Source organism: Leptodactylus fuscus, chromosome 7, assembly GCF_031893055.1.
Source record: "Leptodactylus fuscus isolate aLepFus1 chromosome 7, aLepFus1.hap2, whole genome shotgun sequence".
NCBI lineage: Eukaryota > Metazoa > Chordata > Amphibia > Anura > Leptodactylidae > Leptodactylus > Leptodactylus fuscus.
The window spans coordinates 91,070,979-91,094,867 of record NC_134271.1 but is presented as its reverse complement, the minus strand read 5'-3'; the positions used below and the strand labels follow the sequence as shown (position 1 = coordinate 91,094,867).

The 23,889-nt window shown below is 41.5% G+C and overlaps 1 protein-coding gene across 2 annotated transcripts in view; it reads left to right on the top strand.

The window, feature by feature from the left end:
- Positions 1-22,380, top strand: part of PPP2R5C (protein phosphatase 2 regulatory subunit B'gamma) — an 85,481-nt gene extending 63,101 nt beyond the window's left edge. For both annotated transcript variants that reach the window (XM_075282533.1, XM_075282534.1), the window contains 12 exons: positions 1,276-1,368; positions 1,463-1,593; positions 4,472-4,531; positions 4,968-5,076; positions 6,731-6,784; positions 7,068-7,238; positions 7,331-7,458; positions 8,611-8,712; positions 10,289-10,361; positions 15,369-15,485; positions 18,438-19,704; positions 19,866-22,380. In XM_075282533.1, coding sequence (XP_075138634.1) covers positions 1,276-1,368; positions 1,463-1,593; positions 4,472-4,531; positions 4,968-5,076; positions 6,731-6,784; positions 7,068-7,238; positions 7,331-7,458; positions 8,611-8,712; positions 10,289-10,361; positions 15,369-15,485; positions 18,438-18,569 — 1,170 coding nt within the window. In that variant the 3' untranslated portion in view covers positions 18,570-19,704; positions 19,866-22,380. The remainder of the gene's footprint in view (positions 1-1,275; positions 1,369-1,462; positions 1,594-4,471; positions 4,532-4,967; positions 5,077-6,730; positions 6,785-7,067; positions 7,239-7,330; positions 7,459-8,610; positions 8,713-10,288; positions 10,362-15,368; positions 15,486-18,437; positions 19,705-19,865) is intronic.
- Positions 22,381-23,889: the final 1,509 nt, after the last annotated feature.

The following is a 23,889-nucleotide window of genomic DNA, read 5'->3' as shown; positions in this document are numbered from 1 at the left end:
AAGAAAACGAGTATTATCTGACAGAATTGCAGGGGTGCCAATACTTTTGGCCAACACTGTATACTGAAATCTTGCCTGGTCCTGTGTTCTCAAGGTTGTGCTATCCTATTAAGGCAGCATGGTGAATAACCATTTGGAGTAACTGAGCTGACCTCCAGGTTGGGGGGACGGGGGTGGCGTTACATTCACGTAAGCCTGACCTATCTATGTGTGTTGCTATTTTAATATGTTTCACCCTGGTGACCGTTTTTATTTCATATCTATGTTTAGTAATTAATAAAAATATCCGGCAGTTTCTTGCAGCAGTCGCCTCATCTGCACATGCAGAATTACAAGGTATCTGATAACATGGGGACCACTATTCACAATAGATGGATACAGCTTGTATAGTCCTCTTCACTGAACAGTGACCCCTGATCATGAAAGATGGCAGTCCCATTATCTTATGCAGATAACCATATATACCAGATATACACAGTCGCTTTAAAGAGGACCTTTCATGAGATCGGGCACATGCAGTTTTATATACTGCTGGAAAGCTGACAGTGCGCTGAATTCAGCGCACTATCGGCTTTCCCGATCTGTGCCCGGTGTAAAGCGCTATCGGTCCCGGTACCATAGCACTTTACAGTCAGAAGGGCGTTTCTGACACTTAGCCAGGGACGTCCTTCTGCCCAGCAGCGCCTATCGCGCTGTACTGTGGAGCGGGGAGGAACTCCCCCTCCCTTTCCTGATAATACTCGTCTATGGACGAGCTGTGTGAGCAGAGGGAGGGGGCGTTCCTCCCCGCTCCACAGTACAGCGCGATAGGCGCTGCTGGGCAGAAGGACGTCCCTGGCTAACTGTCAGAAACGCCCTTCTGACACTAAAGCGCTATGGTACCGGGACCGATAGCGCTTTACACCGGGCATGGATCGGGAAAGCCGATAGTGTGCTGAATTCAGCGCACTGTCAGCTTTCCAGCAGTATATAAAACTGCATGTGCCCGATCTCATGAAAGGTCCTGTTTGAGCGACCTTTTTTCCTGAATATTAGAATACAATATGGCACTGCAGCTAGAAGATGTACTGTAGTTTTCTGACCACACAAGTATATGTATCCTGTTGGCTACAGATGACATTCCTGTTTCAGTTCTGCTCTAGTTATTGGCAGTCCCTCTGATAAGGTATTGGTAGCATATCCTAGTAATTTGCCACCAGTGCCTGTAAGGACTATACTTTCTCTTGATGGCGGAGGATTTGTGTCACTTACTGAAAAACTGTCTTTTTCTTTCAGCTTGTGTATGAATTTTTCTTGAGATTCCTGGAATCTCCTGATTTTCAACCCAATGTAGCAAAGAAGTACATTGATCAGAAGTTTGTTCTTCAGGTAAGAATATTTTTTTTAAGCCATGTAGAGACTGAAACGTTATTAGGTTTTTATTTTTTGTTTCATTTTTCTGTTTCTTTAATTTGTTTCCTAGTTATTGGAGCTCTTTGACAGTGAAGACCCCAGAGAGAGGGATTTCCTAAAGACAACTCTTCACCGTATCTATGGGAAGTTTTTAGGCCTCCGGGCTTACATCAGGAAACAAATCAATAATATATTTTATAGGTAGGTGTTGGGTTCTCTTCATTCTAGAGGAGCTTAAATAGTGTGCTAAGCCACAAAACAATATCAACATGCTTGGAGGTTTTGCTTTTTGCACCTTTTTAGAATATTATATATTTCCTTGGTCAGTCATAGTGGCTCAAGCATGGCATGGCGTTTTACTTTAACTCCATCATTCAGGACTAGACAGATGTACCTAGTTTATGCAGAATTATAGCTTTGAACTTCGGAAGTTTAGAAAGCTTGGTCATACCTCAATGGGAAGAATTTGAATGATAGGGCAGGTGTGCAACCCAACTTTCCCAGATACTGACACACACTAATTGCTAAATATGTACAGTATTGTCACTTCCAAACCTAGGCCCCTCAGCTGCTCCAGCTCTCTGCATACCCTGACAGGCACAGTGGGGAGCACTGATCTAGTAGATATTTCTCCATTTCACCTTTGCGTAGCCTACTTGTACAGAATGTTCTTGGCGCTGAAGCCTTTTTGTTTCAAACCCTTTTCAAGCACTTAATTGAGGGATGCGGTCATACGTATTGTTTGCCTCTCTGCGTGCTGAAAGTAAAATAATACATTTTATTGCTCTTTTTTTCCACTTGCATGGGAGCCGCTGCTTTGTGATTTGTGATGTCATTAATTTATGGTTTCAGTCCTATAGATCTGTGACCATTTTGTATGAAATGTTCTGCACTGCCTGCAGCTTCTCAAAAAAAAAATTTTTTTTATTAAGTATGTTGTGTTTCACGCTGTAGAATGGCTGACCTTTTCATTGTAATAATGTCCATCTTGTGCTTTGTCGTTTCCCTGGAGCAGCTTTTATTCATTTTGGCAGATTTGTGATATTGTAACACTGCACACAAGTCTTCAGTGTAAAGGAGCAAACAGGAAACTTGCTCCATGGTATTAGTCTATTCAATGAGTTTGTTGTGAGGGGCTGTCACAATATTTTACAGATGATAGACGTTGGAGTAGTGGGCTTCATACTGCTTAGACCTGTAATGTAAAGAGGTACCAGATACCCCTACTTCACAGTTGCTGCAAAGAGTAATTTGAATGTAACAGGGGTCAAGCATATGCCTCATTTATTGTCCAAAATAGCTAAGCACTATGGGGAAAGCTGGTTGTAGTCTATAGGGCCTATTACACAGGCTGATTATCAACTGACACATCATAGTAAGTACGGTAATTTTTCCCAATTATTGCCCCATTTAAAATGCCCTATGATCACCCTCAAATGAGTAAATGTCATTGTGCTGCCAACAGCAATAAAAATGAATGGCCACATGCTCTGTCATAAGTTATGGACTGTCGCTTGTGCACTTATTAATTCCTGACAATTTCCCACTGTAAAAAGGTCTTTTAACACGCACCGATCAACTAGTTATAAGATTTTGTTTTTGTTCTGATCAGTAATCTTCCTAAGTTAAGACTGGGTTTACACATTGGCCAGAAACCTATCTTAGGTTCTAAGCACCCAAATGTGTACTTTGTCAATGTGTTAGCATTATTTTTAATGGCTCACACATGGTTCCTTTATTTTCTTATGGCCCCATGCAGACATTTGTGTATTATCACAGGTCCTTTTAGGGGGTGTGAGCCTCAGGGCAATACTCAGGACAGGTCTGATTCTTGTCTGTTTTCCAGCCCGAGGTCATTAATCCTATCCATGTGTTTATTTCTCATGTACTCTTACATGTACACATCTGTTGCATGTTGCCTTACTGAAAATGGTGTGCCTCAGCCATTTACACACACGTATGTTTGTTAGGATGGGTGGTATGCTCATCTGTTTCTGAAATAAAACTATCCTTTTCCCTATAATGGAGTTGTCTGTCAGATAATCTTTCCTGTGCTTTGGAAACGCTGCAATCATTGTGATAGGCTGACAAATTTCTATGCTTATCAGATTAGTTTTTCAGGCAGATTATTCCATTCAATTTACACCAATTACCAGTACCAGTTTAATTTGAGATTGGTCTGAATTGTCAGAATATAGTCCGGTATCTGCACACGTAAAAGCACTCCGATGACATTTTGTAATGGCCGTTGATGGGTGGACATAACTGGTGACCTCTCATAAAAGGTTCTGCTGCCTACTGTATTGTGCTTGTGTGCATGCTGGGTTTATCACATGTACACACGTTTATGGTTAACACATGTAGCGATTCACATATCCTTCCCTTTTTAAACAATTGGAGTCTCTCTTTTAAAGGGATGTTCCCACCATGATCATTTATGGTTAATCCACATAATAGGCCAGGTTTGAAGCATTTATGGCATATCAAGATTAAGCATATAGTGACCTCTGTTTACTAATGAATGCTTCTCCAGTTCTCACCGCCTCCTTTACAGATGGTCCCTTCTCCTACAGTTCTTCACTGCTTCCAGAGCAGCTAGTCACATACAGTGCACGAGTGAGATTTTAATGGGGCTGTACTTGCCTAGCTGCTCTGAAGAAAGCAGTGAAGAACTGTAGGAGAAGGGATCATGCATAAAGAAGGGGGCATTGAGAATCAGGGAAGGCTGATGAAACAATGGTGCTCGGGGAACAGTTAGAAGGCTTCCGGTGCTCCATGAAGAGTAATTAGCATATCAAGAAAACCAGGCTAATCAATGAATGAAGATATGCCTGGAATGGCCATTCTAAAGTCTATGTAAAGATATGCTTATTTCAAAATCGATATAACCAGTGATGGACTCCCTTTAAGAATGATGGGTGAAGACTTTGCCAATGGGTCCAATTGCAGCTGCACTCTAAAGTTTTTGTATTTGGTTCTGTGATGTATACACAACACAAAACAGTTTTGTTGTGTTTTGAGTAGCCTTGTCTTCAGTGTATTTGGGTCTAATTTATGCTTTTTTTCCCCTCAATATTAGGTTTATTTATGAAACAGAACATCACAATGGCATTGCAGAGCTATTGGAAATCCTTGGAAGGTTGGTAAATCTCATGGCTGTTTACTTATGCGACAAATATCTGTTTTAATGGGATGTAGTGTAACAGACTGCATCCCATAACATTGAAATGTTTGATTTGCCATCCTCTCCAGTCAAATGGCGCCCCTGGTTGCCTTCTGGGGAAGAAGTAGTGTATCAGAAAATTAATTTAATTTATGGACCCTTTAGACCCTTTTTTCTGTTGCTTATATAGTGCTACTATATTCAATACAGTTTATAAAAATTTCCTCAAGTCCCTGTCAAGTGTGTCAAACACAAGTGATAATTTTATGGAAAGCCAGTAAACCATTAGAATGTTTTTGGAGTAATCCTTGCATTTATGCAGTTTTGTTCTCATGGTTGAGAGGTCATGTGGTCTTATATTATGCTGCTCTTGAGTTGTATGTATTGAAATATAATTAATTATCTTTTACAGTATAATTAATGGATTTGCTTTACCATTAAAAGAAGAGCACAAGATATTCTTACTGAAGGTATTATTACCGCTACACAAAGTGAAGTCACTCAGCGTCTACCATCCACAGGTGAGAGAGAGTATACAACTTCTGTACAGTCTGTAGTGACCCCAGAGTGACCAGAACTTTTCATTTAATCGCCCTCTACATAAATCAGAAAGGCTTTTTGCCGAATGTGGTGGGGGAGGGCTTGTCCTAATAAGAGAGAGGATGAGCATCAGCTACTCATCCTCTCTCTCCTTGCACTGCCCTTAATAAGGATATTTATTGATTCCTTGGTGCAGGTACTGATATGTGGATGATGGAGATTATTGGTCTGTTTTGAGTCCTGGTGAATACATAAAATGAAGGTAGACCTAGGTGGCATGCATGACTCATGCACATCTTGTACCATTGGTAGGGTTTGTGCATCTCCAGCGATGCTTGTCTCATGTTTTAGCCACATACATGTCCCCCTCCCGCCCCCCTTTTCCCTGTGCTAAGCATTACTTTTTGACTCAAAATTGCATCAAGGCACACATCATTGTTGGGTGGCACTTTCACAACGTGCCAAATGAATTTCAAGACATATATGGATAAGAGAAATTACGATTTTGTTTTGTTTTTTTTTGTTTTTTTCTATTTTGTCATTTTAGTTTTACAGTGTTGATTGTCAAGTGTTAAAAAATTGTGAAGCGGTGATGGGGTTAAAACTGGGGTTAAAACGTTGCAATAGTAGGCCTCATCACAAACAGAGATGACAGGGGAGTATAGAGAACTGAACTGGGATTTTGTGGATTGTTGCCAGCGGTACCTCGTCAGGATTAATGCTGGGAAGACCAAGAAAGGTGGTGCAAGCGGAGATATGCTCTAAAACCAGGGGACGGGCATTGAGATAGTCACCAGCTAGAAGTACCTGGATGTGCTCCTCAATAATAAGCTGCACTTGGGCAGATCACCTGGATGCACTGTACAGAAAGAGTCACAGCAGGCTCTACCTGCTCAGGAGGCTGAGGGCCTTTGGGGACAACGGGACACTTCTTAGGGCCTTATTCAATTCTATAGTGGCATCAACCATCTTCTTTGGAGTGGCCTGCTGGGTAAGTAGCATATCAACCAGGGATTAGGAATAGACTCGACAAGCTTAGAAGGGCCAGCTTTGTCCTGGTGGGTGACAAAAGGATACTGTCCGTGGTGAGCTCCATGCTGGAGAATAACTTCCATCTCATGCATGAGACCGTGATAGCACTGAGCAGTGCTGTCAGTGACCGACTGCTTCACCCCAAGTGTGAGAAGGAGCGTTATCGGAGGTCTTTCCTCCCCACTGCGGTTAGGTTGTACAACCAACGTCGGGCTAAACGTAGATCACTCCATACAGAGAACTGAAAGATCCTTAAGTTGTAATATCCCTCCTACTATTTTTTTTTCTACCTTTATCTTTTTATCTGTACTTACTGTCACTGTAATGCTTCTGCCGTGGAGCTTTTGTATTATTATTATACTGTATTATCTATGCTGCTGTAACACACTGAATTTCCCCATGGTGGTACTATTAAAGGATTATTTTATCTTCTCTTAGATTATTTTAAAACACTTTGTGGAGAATTTTTCTCCGATATACATGGTCGGGATTCCAGAATAGTTATCAAAAAATAGTACTGAGTTATTTTTGTGCACTTGGTCTATTATTGTTGCTTCTATTTGTTGTTTTTATCTACTTATTAATATCATTTTTTTATTTTAGCTGGCGTATTGTGTAGTTCAATTTTTGGAGAAGGACAGTACACTTACTGAACCGGTAAGTTTTAATTTATTATTTCAGACAAATAATAAAAATAGTATTCTCATAGTACTGAAAAGAAACCAGGGCAAAATAATAATTTGTGCACCTCTACCTCTCATTTCTCACCTCTCTACCTCTTCTTTTGTGCTCTGTGCTTGAGAAAGATGGCTAAAAAGATATTTAGAGAGATGACAATTTAGACCCAGTGTTTTCTAGTTTTCTTTACTCAACATGGTGTCATCAAAGTAAAATTGTTTACTTCTGGGAAGTAACTTTAGAGATGTTATGCTGTTCTCAGGTGGTAATGGCACTGCTGAAATATTGGCCGAAGACCCACAGTCCAAAGGAAGTTATGTTTTTAAATGAACTAGAGGAAATTTTAGATGTCATAGAGCCTTCCGAGTTTGTGAAGGTCATGGAACCACTCTTCAGACAGCTGGCCAAGTGTGTGTCAAGCCCACATTTCCAGGTATGCGGTCTCTTTACGAATGAAATCCCCTGTGCCCTCTCCCCTGTGTTTTTACAATGACCATTAAACCTCCAAATGACACTGTATTTCAGGTGGCAGAGAGAGCTTTGTACTATTGGAATAATGAGTACATCATGAGCCTCATCAGTGATAATGCAGCTAAAATCCTTCCAATTATGTTCCCATCATTGTACCGAAACTCCAAGACACATTGGAACAAGTAAGAAATCTTTTTCTTCTCTCTCAGCACAGTTCCCCATCTAGCAGAACTATGTAATGTGCTGCAACTGGTAGTATCACAACATAAACAGTGGACGTCATGTGTCCGCTTCAGCTGTGTATACATATGAACAGGAGGTAGATGCTCACGCAGCTTCTGTATAAACTAGATGATTATTCTTTTTATTATTAGCTTAATGCTCCATTTAACGCAGGGTGCTGTACTTACACAAAGGGTTAATACACATAATACAAAAGCCAGTACAATAAACTTGAGTGACAGATTTGTACAACAGAAGAGTTGCCCACAAGGGTTTAGAATCAGTAAGGAATAGTGAATGTGGAAATTGCTCATATGGTAGTGCAGTGACAATAGGGTTATTGTAGGTAATAAGCTTTTCAGAAGCAATGGGTTTTTTAGGTTACTTTTGAAGTAGTAACATTCTGATGTGTGGGGGTAGCGTGTTCCATAGTATGGGGAAAATGTATGGAAGAATCCTAGAGACGATTGTGTGAGATGCAGTTGCAGGAGGTCTCATGAGGATCTGAGATTAGCATGGGGAGGTACTGGGAGGATTAGGGCAGAGATGTATGTTCCAGGGTGAGGAGTGGAGAGTGAGGGAGAATATGCATTAGTCAGGCAAACAAGCTGATGGTGGATTAAATGGATGAAGAGTGTTAAATGGAAGGCCAGAAAGAAGGATGTCTCAGTATTCTAGGTGGGAGATGATGAGGATATGAACTAGCACATTTTTAATTGTCATGGTTGAGCAAAGGGTGGATTTGTGAAGTGAAGAATTGTGGAGTCTTTAACCATAAGTAATAGTTTTAGTGCAAGGAATGAGTAAGATAATGAGCTCCATGTTTTAGAAACTGGAGAGAGATGAGCATGATGAACATGTAGTAGTTTCTTTTTCTTTTAGCCATGTGTATTATGTTCAGAGGGCTCCCCCAATTGTAAACTGATATTAAAAGCATATTCCAGTCTGATAGTACAGCATAACCGCAGGTGACTGCAAAATGGCTTCATTCAAGAAAAAGGACTAGACTGCTGTCATGAATGGACATTTCTTATCACAGTAGTAGCGTTAAGGGACTATAAACTTCAGTTACTTATTAAGTTATTTTTCATTTTACTTTACCTTGAATCCAGGACTATTCATGGCTTGATATATAATGCTCTGAAGTTGTTTATGGAGATGAACCAAAAACTCTTTGATGACTGCACTCAACAGTTCAAGGCAGAGAAACAAAAGTAAGTCTGGGAGTTAAGGCCACATATTATATTGTAGAAACAGACAACAGGGCAGTGTCATTACTTGTAGGTTTCTGTCCCTACCCAGAGATGTTGTTAGACTCCATACGTAGCCTGCAACAGACTTGTAACTGCTCAGCAGATCTATAAGCTACACAGGAAAATGGACATGCAGTAGTTGCCCATACAAGTAGCAAATAAATTATTGTGCAATATGCAGTGCTTCTCCCTCCACACAAATGATCTGAGCACCTTCACCATTCATGCAAAAGTTGCCCACAAAGGGAAAAATTCAGTGTCTGTGGGACCAACAGAAATCACAAAGAGCTGCAATGTCAGATAGACATTGAAATGAGTGACTTAATACAAGACTGTTATATTGAAACTCCTTTCCCTGTGGTTATGTCGTGAGGGTGACGGTCTTGGGACCCTAGTGCTTGTGTTCAGAGGGGTCCTCAGCAATTACCGTATTTTCCGGACTATAAGGCGCACATAAAAACCTACAATTTCCTCAGAAATCGTAAGTGTGGCTTATAGTCCGGTGCGCCTTATATATGGATGGAAGCAGTGGCAAAGTCTGCGTGCCGCTTCCATACATACATAAAAGGCACCGTAAGGGGGCATTCACACTACGGAACGCCGGCATGTATCACAGCCGTACACGCCGGCGTTACAGCAGGGCTGCCAGACACTTCCTATTCATTTCTATGGGAGCCGGCATGCGAGCGCTCCCTATAGAAATGAATGGAAAAAAGCAGTCCATTCATTTCTATGGGGAGCGCTGGCATGCCGGCTCCCATAGAAATGAATGGGAAGTGTCCGGCAGCCCTGCTGTCACGCCGACCTGAAACAGAACGTGAAACTTACCGAGCGGTGCAGGGCGGGCATTCAGGCCTCCTCTTCCTCCGATGTCCTGACCACTTCCTCCGGCGCTCGCGATCTGATAATGGCCTGGGCGCATGCGCAATATCATAATGCTTCTACTACGGCTACTGCGCATGCGCCCAGGCCATTATCAGTTAGCGAGCGGCGGAGGAGGAGGACGGAACATCGGAGGAAGAGGAGGCCTGAATGCCCGCCCACCCTGCACCGCTCGGTAAGTTTCACATTCTGTTTCAGGCTTTTATTTTAAAACGGGGGGGGGGGGGGGGGGGGGTAGTTTAATCTAACTTTTACGGTTGGGCTCTATCAGCATGATTTTGCTGATAGAGCCCCTCCTCACCTGCCGAGCGCTTCCAATAGAAGCGGCTGGCACGCGGGGGGGTTAAGCGGCCGCTGGCAAAGTCTGCCTGCCGCCGCTTTCAATAACATATAATGCGTCCCGGACTGCGGTTTATAGTCCGGTGCGCCTTATATATGAACCGAGACAGACTATAAGGCGCTTATGGGCAATGCGGCTTATAGTCCAGTGCGCCTTATAGTCCGTAAAATACGGTACGTGTTCTCTAATTCTGAAATGGTTCTCTGTATGTGAGCTTTATTCCCTGTCTGCAGCACCTAGCAGTTTACCAAAGCTGTAGAGGATTTTGAGAGCATTGCAAGATTGAAATTCTCTTTCTTTCTGTCTACTTTCCAGGGAAAAGCTAAAGCTAAAAGAAAGAGAAGAAGCTTGGGTCAAAATTGAAAATCTAGCCAAATCCAACCCCCAGGTATGTATGTATTATATGATAAAAACATTTTATATCAGGAGTCACTTATACACTGCTGATTTGTTGTAAAATCTTGTCACTGTTTCAGTCAATTTAATGAGGCTTGAACATATCCATACCTGTGCTGCAAAAAACCACCCTCATTCAGATAAACCTATTTGGTTTTCAGTTGCCAAAATTTCTGCTTTGAATTCCAAGTGTGGAAATCTAGCCAAGGGTGTTTTATGCTATAAAGGAACACTCCAGAATGTGCATGATAAAGAATTGCAAAGAGAAAAGCCTGGGGTCATTCCCTTCCCCCTGCATTACATAAAACACTGAGGTAGGCATTTAGACCGGAGAATATGTTTAAGCACTAGACTAAATTTATATAGCTATTGTTAAGTTTTTAATACCTTTTACAAAAATCTAAAGCATAAAAAAAAAAAAAAAAAAAAAAATCCTTGAGTCGCCATCTTCTATTCCCAACTTTTAAATGGCATAGATCAGTGTAAGGCTTTTTTCTTGTACTAGAAATGCTGCAGCGCTAATGGATTGTAGTATATTGTTAAAGTCCATTGACTGCTATTACACGATTCCTATATCAGCATGTAATAGAACCATAGTAATCAGAGACATGACGGCCTTCAATAGGCTTCCAGGTGTCATGGTAACACATGGCTGCCCCCAGATCTTGCTGGAGGGGATGGTGATCCTCCTCACTAAGGCACCACCCACACATCACTGTTGTACAACAGATTCAATCTCATTTCACTAAGACGGGTTAATGCCTATAGTCAGTCTCCGATCACAGGCATTACTACCAGATCTCAGTTTGGTAAAATAGCAGATACCAAGTGGCTGTGCTCGGCTCCTCAGCGAGCATAATGTTTAAAGCCCTGACACTTGCTTTCCTATTATTCCTATTATTTCCTATTATTTCAATATAGTTTTCATTGAATAGGTCATAAAGAATAAACACATTTGTTATTTACGGGTTGTAAAAAAATTACCCTGTGAAGAGCAGCATCTGATGTTCAAAGTATATAATATTGTACACCTCCACCTACAGAGCTGAATGCTGGTGGACATACATGCACAATCTCTCTCCCCACAATATCTAATAAAAGAAGCATCCTGCGCTGCTTGTTGGGAATATACTATTTTCTCTGCATTTAAGTAAAGCAGCCTAGCTGAGAACTCCTGCAGGGGAAGTAAGGGACTATATTGTTAACTGCCAGAGGGATATGGAGACTGATTCTGTTCAGAACCCACAGCCAGCAGCACTGAATTAGCATTATATTTTATGCAACACGACACTACGCTTTGGCTATTAAACGTTCTAAACATATGGTGTATAAATTATTCATGAAGGTAAGGCCTCGTTCACATGGCAGAATTGTACTGATATTATGGTGGTTTCCATCCTGATTCTACATCCCATTGTTTTCAATGGGAGGCAGAGATTGCAACTGGAGGATGAAAACCAGAAATGCTCTGTTCTATCCTGGCACTGATTCTGTGACTGATTCAGCCTTGGTGTCCACATCTCAAGACTCTCCACCAGTTAGCCCCATTCCTCTGGGCCTCATCAGTGGCAGAATGTCGATGCTCTTCATTGGTGTTCAACCAGGGGGTTTGAAAATGAAGAAGAATCTGTGCAGACATTTACCTCAAATTCCTCTTCATTTTCCAACATCTGAACGAAGCCTAACTGTTTTAATCTGTCTCCAAGGATGAACCACATATGAATATAAAGCACCTGAGCATTGCAAAGTGAACACTGCTTTTAAGGCTTAAAATGTGAGGAGTAGCTGCAGTGTTTCAGTGAAAGTGAAATGTATTATTCTGGTGCCCAGCTTTTTTATTTCACAGAGTACAGCAGAGACTAGATAGAATTGTAGCACATTTTCAGGTGAAGAATATAAGCAGTGAACAGAGATCTTGAAAATGACTGGGCCATGATTATAGAAGCGTGAACCATAATCTACACTTATACCGTATCCACAGCAATGGGGGTCTTGCCTCCCCGATTTGAAAGGAGTGACAGTCGTGCTTGTTTTTTGCTGGTCCATTTCCACTGGAATGCCGAAGAGAAGCAGAGTACTGTAATGTTGGTAGTCTTAAAGAATTGAATGGAGTACAAGCTCCCATTCTCTTGGCTGATGAGGGTTCTAGCAGTCAGACAAACAATACTTATTACCATCCCTGCCTTCCCTGATCCCTGTGTACACAGAGATGATTGAGTGCTGTATATACACCTATATGTGTCCCTCCATGACGCGGCTCCCCTCTGACCCTGGCGGTCACGTGATCCACTGGGATCAGTCTCTATTAGATCTGCTGCGTCCTACAGGATCCAGGTCAAGCTCTATAGTGACTGTATTCCTCCTGCAACTGGGGCAAAAAAAAAATTGACCAGATGTCCTCAAAGGTCTATTATGACCTTATGGGGACACAAGGTGGAACAATAAATAAAATATACCAATAAAACACCTTTATTACAGGTTCTAGCCCCACCCCCAGCAATGCCATACAAAATAAAAATTATTGTAACGGAAAGGAAAAACTATTTTATAAAGTTTTTTTTAGTAGCTCTTTGTGCTATTAAATTTTTTAAAAAAATAAAAGTGAAAAAAGTTTTCCTCCTTTTGTTAATATTTTCCTGGATATATAAAAAAAAAATATGCAAAAATAAAAGCTTCAAAATAAAGCCTATGTGTCACCAAAAAGATACAAAAATTAGTTGAATGACACGATATTATAAAAATGTTACAGCCCTCAAAACCGCATATACAAAAAAATGTTTCTTGTCATGGACCAGAAATTAGCCCAGTACAGAAGTGGTTAAATAGCTTTTTCAACTATATATGTATGCCGCCAAAGTTTGATAAATGGGAGCTCCATCCAAATTGGGTGATCAGGAATCCTCCTGACCTCCTAAAATCAGAGTAAAGCTCACTTTTGCAGTCTGTATCTTTGTGGAGGTTTCTCAGGACGACTATCAAGGGATGTGAGCTTTCCTTGGCAGCAGAGAATCTCACAATGTATGCCTGGCACAGAAGATACACATATGGACATTATTTAATTGTTACTTAATGATTGAGTGTAATGGATGCATAGAAACAACAGTGACTGTGTTATTTGCCTATAGAGTTTTCTGACACTTCCATAATCTGCCTCTTATCAGCGGGTCTCTCCTTATCACCTAATGTGTCAGAAATAGCTGCTAACTAAAGCCAGATGCTTAAAACGGAGATCAGACTCTGGCAGCCAAGTGTTCTTGTGGGCAGAGTGACAGGTCATCCTATGAATATTGCTGACAAGTAGCAGTGTTTACAGAGCAGCCCCCACTCCCTGGGGTGTGTATGGGGGGGTGCAGAGATTCCTGCTCTCCTCCTACAGAAATGTGCTTTCTCATATGTGTTGCAGCACAAGTCAATACTGAAATCGCAGAGGTTGTTGGCTCAGCTTGGCTGCAACAAGTGATCCTGCTTCATCGAGAGTTCTCTTCCTTTGTTTTTGCTTATTACTGTCTAATCCCATTATCTGATGCTTGGTGACCAACATTTAATGTCTACCTGTAAGAGATATACAGCTTTGGCAATTTATTGCTAGGTCAGTCCGTACGGATTCTGGTATTTTATTTAGGAAGTGCTGCTTAAGCAGTAATAGGGTCTGTAAATTAGGAGTGTTTTGTAGGTGGGAAGGCAGATTGGAAACCATCTCACAAATGAATAGCTTCCTGTCATAATACATATAATGACCAAAAAAATCTCCAAGAAGGAGTTGTTGGAGTTGAATAAACATTTCTGTGTGTGAATGTAATGATATATGGAACTGCTTACAATATTACAACAAAATGATAAGTTTATTGGGGAAACTGTACAATTGAATCAAAGCTCTAGTACCCTGTTGGGCAACCTCTAAGTGCTGCCCTTAGTCTTTCTCCGGTACTGCAGTGAATGGGAGCGCTGACTGTCCCCAGTCACTCCCACATTCAGCATGGCTGGGGGAAGGTCCTTGTCAGTTTATTTTGTGGGACAACCCCTTTAATACTGCCATACACATGGGAGCAGGGTAGGCAGTCTTTGGCACTCCAGCTGTTTTGAAGCTGGACTCCCAGCATGCATACCTGCGCAGTTATTGGAATTCACATAGAAGTGACTGAAGCATGCTGGGTCTCCCAATTCTCCCTCTATGAATGAAGTTTGGGGGGTGAGAAGGATTGAGCTTGTTGTATTTCAAAGCTCAATCTTTTTGTTCTCCCTGTAGAGATGCAGCCTCCAGAAGTGTTTGGCAGCAACCCATGCCACACTTTATCAGAATGCATGCTAAATCACAGATTATCACGACCGTGGGGGCAGCACTGTGCATAAGCGTTTAGCACTGTAACCTTGCAGCGCTGGAGTCCTAGGTTCAAATCCTGCTAAGAACAACATCTGCAAGGAGTTTGTATGTTCTCCTTGTGTTTGCATGGATTTTCTCCCATACTCCAAAGACATACTGATAGGGAAAACGTACATTGTGAGCCCTATGTGGGGCTTACAATCTACATTTAAAGACAAAAAAAAAGAGATTATCATGACCGTCAAATGTAGTGTCTCCTGAGTGAGGAAAAGTTGCGCAGTGGTTACAGTATTTCTGACTTGTGACTTTCTTTAGTGGGAAATATTAATGTTTGCAATGCTTCCTGTAACCCATATTATTGCTGCAGCAGGGAAGCCTTAACCTAAGGCTCTGTTCACACTGCTTACTCATATCTGTCATGATAGATACCACTGGACCCCACTGACTTGCAGTGTGGTCTGCTGTGGTATCAATCTTTTTGATAGGTAGAAAATCTGAGTTTGCTCCTCTAATTTGACAGCACTGCCCCGTGTATGTGTAACAGCATTCCTGGTGGTAGGGTGGATAGTCTCACATGTCACCTCTGCATTTATGTAGGGAAAGGGTTGTGTGTTTGGTTTACAATACTTGTTACTGTTTCTCTGTACTATTCAGCTGACTTACTGTTTTGTCTTTCAGTACCCCATGTATACTGACACGTCTGCTCTGAATAGTCCTGTTGCAATGGAAACAGATGGACCCTTACTTGAAGATGTACAGATGCTTAAGAAGACAGTGAGGGAAGAGGCATCTCAGGTAATCTGGGCCACTTTGATGAATTTGCTTTGTTGAATAGACTTTGATATATACCACTAAGTCTGGTTGCTTTCGCTATTTATTCTGTTCTGATGAAGGACGATTACATGGACATAAATTTTATGGGGGTTGTTTTAAGGCTAGTTCCAATCCCGAAGTTGTAATGTGATGGCGCAGACCAGGGCTTCTTAGTTGCTTTGCAGGAGAGGCTTCCAGTGCCAACTCTCCAGACAAACAGCTTCTTCTGTCCTTTGTAAACTTCTTTGCAGTAGAGACCCTTGACCTATACCAGGGGTGGACAATTAATTTTCCCATGGGGCCGCATAAGAAATTGAAACTATGCTAGAGGGCCACGCCACGGCAAATTTAGCTCCACCCACTTCTGTGTTGACTACGCCCATTCCCAATCATTTTTCCATGTGCCCCCATACAGTATAATGCTCCTACAGTCACCCGTACACTATATGTCCCCACATTATATTGTTCCCTTCCAACTGCCCCACAGTATTAGGTCCCTCTCCTGGTTCCCCAGAATAAACTGGTGGAAACTAGAGGGGACACGAAACTGGAGCAGCTGGAGGGGGACATTAAACAGTGGGGGTAGTTGGAGGGGGGCAATAAATTGACAGCTGGAGCGGGACATGAAACTGGGGGCAACTAGAGGGGGACATTAAAATCGGGAAGCAGACATTAAACCGTAGGGGTAGCTGGAGGGTGACATTAAACTGGGGGCAACTAGAGGCAGACAGGTCCCCCTACAGCTTCCTCCACGGTTTAATTTCCCCCTAGTCTGTGCCCTCTTCATCTACCCCGTTTCATGCCCCCCTCCCATTTCTCCCTCAGTTTCATATCCCCCTTTATTTTCCCCAGTTTCATGTCCCCCCCTCCATCTGCCATCTCTGCCCTAGTATAACATTCCCCTTCCATTTTTCCCCCTAGGTTGCTGAGACACACACACACATACAGATAGACAGACACATATAGACACACACACACACACACACACATATAGACAGACAGATAGACACACACACATATAGACACACACATAGACAGACACACACATAGACATATAGACAGACACACACATAGACATATAGACAGACACACACACATATAGACTGACACACACACACATATAGAGACACACACACACATATAGACACACACACTCTCTCTCCACCCTGCATCTCACCTTACATCTCTCAGTACTTTATGACACGCTCCACATCTCCATCTTCGGCCGGCACTAAGACACGCCCCCCCTAGACACGCCTCCCTAGTCAAAGCTGTGCGGGCCGGACTGAATCAGTCAGAGGGCCGGATGTGGGCCGGGGGCCGGACTTTGCCCAGGTCTGACCTATACGTTAGGGGAGAGATTCCATGCTTCATCTGGGTTCCTCCAAACAGGCTGAATTGCAATTCCCAACAGTACCTGAAGCCGTTCTAGATGTCAGTTTGTTGTTGTTTGTTCAGCAAGCATGAAAAGAACAATCAGCATGAAACAGTTGTTTCCTTGCGTATCATATAGTGCAGCAAAATTTGCACCATGTTAATTCCAGCTCAAATATTCCTGCTAGGACTACAGAATAGATGACCTGTGCATACTACTTATATCCATACTACCGGCATCAATCAATATAGCTATTCAAAGGCCCTGCAGTGCTCCAGCAAGTGCAGTCATCCCATTCATCAGACAACTCCATGTTTTGGTAGTGACTCTGCCTGGTATTGCAGCTCATTCCTATTTATAGGGAGTGGTCTCCAAGCAAATGATGTTGCTGTTGACCTCCCACCAATCTGATTGATTAGGAGACTCCTGCCAATCAGCTGTATGGAGAGCAGAGCCATAAGCAGACAGCTCTATTCTCCATGTGATGGCGGTGCTGGGTTGCTGCAGCTCAGCTCCCATTACTTGTATTGGAACTCTGTATATCCACTACAGACAGAATAGTATTGAGGTCCCACTGTCCGGATATTAAGTCGCTCCAAAAGATGAGGCATCAGCTCCATTTGCCTAGAAAACCCCTTAACCCCTAACTCCAAATAAATTTAGATTCAGCTGAAAAGGGCTTGGCCACAGTTTTTGGGGATACAAAATGTGTTTTATTACTAGAATTCATGTCACATAAGACATCAATTACTGAAGAAACCTATAATTAAACAATGATGGTATTATGTGGGGCAATCGCAGAGAAATACCATACTTGTTAGCTGGTGCGTTGCTGCTTCATGACAATGCACCAGCTCACAAGTCGCACGCAATCTGCTATCAGGGAATTAACCATCCACCCCTCAGTCCAGACCTGGCTTCCTGTCATTACTTTTCTCTTTCGTAACCTGAAGAATTTCCCGTTTAGACAATGATTTCCAGACTGGTAACAGGGTACCTGCAGCAGTCAGAAGTCTCCTTCTATTCTGTGGGCATCCAGTCACTGGGGATTACATTAAATAGTAGAAAGTCCAATTTGTCAGAAAATGTAGTCTTCATATTCAGACAGATAACGTACTGAACTCCCTTTGTAGAGTTGTTTAAAGTGTTTGCAAAATATAACCCATTGAAAGCATTTGGCATGTGTGTGTGTATTGCAATATGAAAATGTATTGGGGTCCAGCTCTTGAAAGAGAGGGCATATAGGAGGTGGGTGAAGTCACATGTACAGTGCATGTGGTTTATCAAAAAGCTTGTATGCTGAGAAACCCATTTCAGTATATGAGACTGAGCTGTAATACCAGACAGAACTGCTAAAGATAATCTTATTAACAGGATGCAAAAGTTGATGTGATATTGATGGCCTATTGTGAGCATTGATCACTTGTCACTAAAAGTCACCTGTTTATATGAATCATTACCTTTACATTGACTAATGTATGGAAATGTAAGCTCACATTAGATTTTCATCCCATTTCCTTTTTTTGATCCCATTTCCTTTTTTTGATCCCATTTTACAGGCTCAGAAAGATCTGAAGAAGGAAAGACCCCTTGTACGACGCAAATCAGAATTGCCTCAGGACATCTATACCATGAAAGCCTTGGAATCTCATTGCAGAGCTGACGATTTAATAACTCACGACGGGCATTAGACTATGACTATTAAATATTTTCTGGATTTTTTTTTTTTTCCCTTCTTTCCGGAAGCTGTTACACAGCAATTTTTTTTTTTTTTTTGTGCCATACCGGTCTGTTTAATGCAGTCAGTTTCCTTCAACCCAGTTCTGTAGGCAATAACGTAAAATACTGTACAGCCTAAGATCAGATGTTCAAACAATGGTAAAAAAAAAAAACTCAAACTTTTTATCGTATATGCAGAACATTGGGTTACTTGTCGGCCCACTCCAGCGGCTTCAACAAGAGGTGCACCATCTGTAGATCACCACCCACTCCGTCGTGATCGCAATCCACATGAGAGCCATGCAGAATGACGATGGTGCTTCAAAGAGATCTCTACTTTACTGGTCCATGTACTAACCTATCTTGTGATCTCTCTTTACTGAGTGTCTGGTCTAATTTCAACTAGGGGGAACAAAATAGAGGCTTTAACTGCATGTGCCGTGTAGAATTTTATGGGGTAACTTTTTTTTTTTTTTTTTTTCTTTCTTTTTGATAGATTTTTTTTTTCTCCCTCAGTTATGTATATTGTTTTGCTTTGGACAAGCCTCATATACTGTCTGTTGAAGTCCCTTTTTTTTTTTTTCCTCTTCTTCTCTCCATGTATTGAAAGCCATATTCTTGTCCGTCGCCGTCATCACCATCCTCATATATATTTTTTTAAAGTATTACAATGCCATTTCTAGAAAGTGCACTAACCAAGCCGTTGTGTTACCATTGGCTCATTCAAGCAACTTATTAAAAAAAAAAAATAAAAAAAAAAAAAGGAGGAAAGGAAAAAATCAAGGTGAATAAAAAAAAAAAAAATTTCTGTTAAAAATTTGTTCTTGTTCTTGAAATAAAATACCATTTCACTGCTGATCTTGTTCCTGGGCACAGGCACTGATATTTTTTTTCCTTTGCTCTCATTATTAAAGTAATGTTGTACTAGATAAGTAAGGGGTTTATTTTTTTTATTTTTTTTTTAAAAAGTACATTTATGGCGGTAGCATGCATACTGTATAAGCTGTTGGCTGCTTATAAATGTGTATATTTTTGATTTGCGAAAATCTTATACAAGTCAGTGAGTACGGGCAAGGTAGTGATAAAGATGGATGTGGAAGATTAAGGGTCCATTCACATGGAGGAATTTGGTGTGGAGTTTCAGCGCTGAAAAAACAGCCTCCCATTGACTTCAATAGGTTCCTTTTTCTGCCATTGAAGTCATTGGGAGGCTTTTTTTCAGCGCTGAAATTCCACACCATTTTCCTCCGTGTGAATGGACCCTTAAGCCGGCAACAAAAGCAGCTCCAAGTGGAGAATTCTGTAAAGTTGTTCTTTAGAAGTGTGCGAAGTCCACAGAACTCACAGCTTGTAAATATGTCCAAATTGCTGTTAAACTGTAGATGCTGCTAAATATTCAATGAGATTTTACAATGGCAAAGCACCAAAATATATTTTATGGTTATTTTGTAGGGGGGTTTGTCAGGTGGCCAGTATTCAAGGTTTTGGGGGGGAGGGTTTACCACAAACTGTATCAATCTACATCCAAGAAAGTATTAGTGAAATGTCTCACACTTCAGCATTTCTCCCTAATAGCCCTCTGTACAGCCCTGGTTAATATGTCATAGGTTTGTATACATAACCATCGGCAGGCTCCGATGACTGTGGGCACTATTGGGTCACCTTGGCAATTAAACGGGCACAGAGGACTTTTGTTTTGTTTAGGAGGGGGGGCAGGAGAAGAAGGCAGCTTCTCTTATGATAAGCCAATCCCTGCACTCATCATTTGATAGACCTGCTTATACATGCTGGAAAATATGGTCTGTGGTCTAGAACTAGAGGTGATAAAATATTATATCTAGATCTGCAAATTTTGTATTTTTGACAGTCCATTGAATACAGTGAGAGAATCAATTTAAAAATCATTTTTTCCAAGACAAATCCCAAACCGGGCAAAAGCGGATTCACCCTGATGGTTGGTGAATACTATCACCATTTGCAGATTGATGAACCTTGCGTTAGGCCAAAGAAATCTCATCTCTAGTCAGAACTGCTGTCTTGGACTGGGTTTAGACAACAAAAAAGAAAAAAAAAAAAAGCATATTCTATAAAAACCACATCCATTTTAGAAGAACACACATGCAGTGTGATCTAAAAATACCTGGATTTTCTTTAGTATAAACTCACCATGTAAACCCTGTCTTTACCAAGCTATGTATACATTTTTCAGAAAAATCTGATGAATAAGACAAGTGGTAGTGTTTTGACTGTTAGCAGAGAATAGCACCAGTCCTGATCCAGAAAGGCCGTTAGGGTCAATGCACACTGAGTTTTTAGGCGAGGAAAAAATCCGCTTCAGGAATTAGGAAATGGGTTTTTTTAAAGCAGTTTTTGGAGTGTTTTTTTGAGACTTTTTTAGTGTTTAGTTTTATTCCTCCAGCACTATGTACGGACCTGCAAAAACAGCATAAAAAAAACGCTAGCGGTTTTCCCACTTCCCATTGATTCCCGTTGTTTTTTTTCAGGCGGAATCCACCATAGAACTCTACGGTGAGGCGGATTCAGTGTCAAAATTCTTGCCAAAAAACTCCACATGCATTGCCCCTTACATAGCCATTTACGCTTGGAGTGGATGACCAATCTAGTTAGGGGCTGGCTAAGAGAATTGAAGGGCCAAGGAAGCCTTTCTATAACAGCCATATTAGACAAAGTTCACATCTGCGCTGGAGTCTCCATTGCAGAAATCGCTGAAAATCGTCGGTGAGAAAAGTGTTGCATGAAGACAATTTTCTCTGGTGCAATTTTACACCCGGCGGATCCAATTATAGTCAGTGGGGCCTACCAGTCTCCATGTGTAAGGACTGTTTGTGCACCTCAAGGATGGAGACTTCGGTGTAGAATTTAACCAGATTTTATTAAAACGAAGAAAAAAAATTTATATAGGTGGAAAAATCCTCAAATAGATCTGAACAGTTTTGCTATTTGTACAAAATACTTAGCTATGTGTTTGTTTTTTTTGTTTTTTTTTTATGGAGTAGACATTGCAGTTTTGTTCACCTCTTTGCTGAAGTTCCTTCCTGTTAAACTTGAAGTAATGCTTTTCAGATCCTTTTGGATTAGAAGCAATGACGCCATCTTTCTAAAGGACACTGGGTGTTTGTACATTATATGTATATATGGTATACCATTGTTTGAACTTCCATCTTTTGCTGGCTTTTTTTTTTTTTTTTTTTTGTAATTTTTGAGTTTAGTCGTTTGATTCCAAGGGCAACGTGTTACAAAAAAAAATCCCTCCTGGACCTACAACCTGTTTATAACCATGTTTGTTTGACTGTAATACTCCAGTTCTACCAATCATCTATTCTTGTCTAGATTTTATTTGTGCTCTTTATTGATGACAAACATTCACCAAATAAGGGAATAAAACCACAGGGCTGCTGGGATACATTTTTTTTTTTTTTTTTTTTTTTTTTTTTTTTTAGGAAATTTAAAAAAAAAAAAAAAATTCTGTACATGGATCTAAATAAGCATTTTCTGTTAATCTCCCTGGTCTGGTAGACTACACCAAACTAGTAGAAATTACTTTGGGGATAGGCCCCTTTTTTTTTTTTTTTTTCTTGGTGATTGTTTTTTCTCGATAAAGTTTATTGTACACACCTTTCAGAAATTTTACCTGTACATGAGGAATGTCAACAGTACTACGACGGGTGTCTTTTTAGTGTGGCTTTAGTATGGCTTCATTTTAATATTGTACATACATTGTACTTTGTTTTATGGTAATAAGTAATAAAACTTTAGACTTCATATTTTGTATAAAATGGTCCTGTGTACAAATTACAGCTTCGCGATAAAAAAAAAAAAAAAAGTAGATTAAGGGGGGGGGGCTGCAAACCTGCATTGCAGTCATTGCCTGCAGCTAGTATACTTTTATTTTATTTTTTTCTTCTGGTAGGGGATGGGCTGGGGGTAAAACGAGCTGGGTGGGACCGACCTTTCCTCTAGCCATTCTGCATAGCACTTACTCTCTGTGCTGGTGACAAGCTTTTAAGCTCTTGGTGTATTATTTGGCGTTAATAAAGAATATGACTTTCAATATGGCAGCTGTCATCTTGTGAGTTGTACGTTTTAAATAAAGATGCAATTCTATGAAGGTCAACCTATTGTGATTTCTCACGTGTGTTGATCCAGAGGAAAGTGGTATCATCAATGGAAGCTTTAGCTTTCTTTATGTTGTAGTTTTATGCTAGAAAGGTAGATCCGTTCTCATAGTAGCATGTAATTCTTGGATAAAGTCATTCTCCTCAATCAGGCTAACTATTTTGGACAATCCCATTATTTTAAAAGGGTCACGTGACGATACCAGGGGGTCCTACTAAAGGGTCGTCCACAGCTGATAGAAACTAACCTGGCAAGTGTACAGTTCCTCTGCAGCGCCTCTACAGGAACGGCATTATGAATAGGTGTGTAGGGTAATCCTAGGGGAGATTCTTTTGTCCCAATTCATAGAAGTCCCAAATACCGTATTTTGCGGACTATAAGGCGCACTGGACTATAAGGCGCATTACCCATGAGCGCCTTATAGTCCTGCCTAGGTCCATATATAAGGCGCACCGGACTACAAGGCGCAGCGCTGTCCGGTGCGCCTTATATGATTGAAAGCGGCGGCCGGCAAACTTTGCCGGCGGCCGCTTAACCCCCCGCGTGCCAGCCGCTTCTATTCATTTCAATGGTACGCTTCCATTGAAATGAATGGAAGCGCTCGGCACACGAGGAGTTAAAGAACTTCCTTCTTGATCACGTCGGAATAATCTCCTTACCTTTTTACCATAGCCAGCGCCGCCTTCTTCCGCAGCTCCGTCTCTGTCTTCTTTGGGCCTCATGGATGACGCATGCGCAGTCGGCTCTAACAGGCTCTCGCAGCCAGAGCCGACTGCGCATGCGTCATCCATGAGGCCCAAAGAAGACGACACGGAAGGCGCGAACACAGCTCAGGGAGAAGGCGGCGCTGGCTATGGGAAAGGTAAGAGACGAATAGTCTTTTAAGGCTATTCCGACGTGGTTAGGGGGAAGAGGTTCTTTTAATGGTAGAATCTAGAGTTGAGCGAGTACTGTTCGGATCGGCTGATCCGAACAGTACTCGCTCATCTCTAGTAGAATCTCTTTAAGCAGCGGCCGCCGGCAAAGTCTGCATGCCGCTTCCATACATTACAATGAGAGCGCGCTATTCAAATAGTTAGAGATGAACGAATACTATTTGAATAGCGCGCTCCCATTGCAATGTATGGAAGCGGCATGCAGACTTTGCCGGCGGCC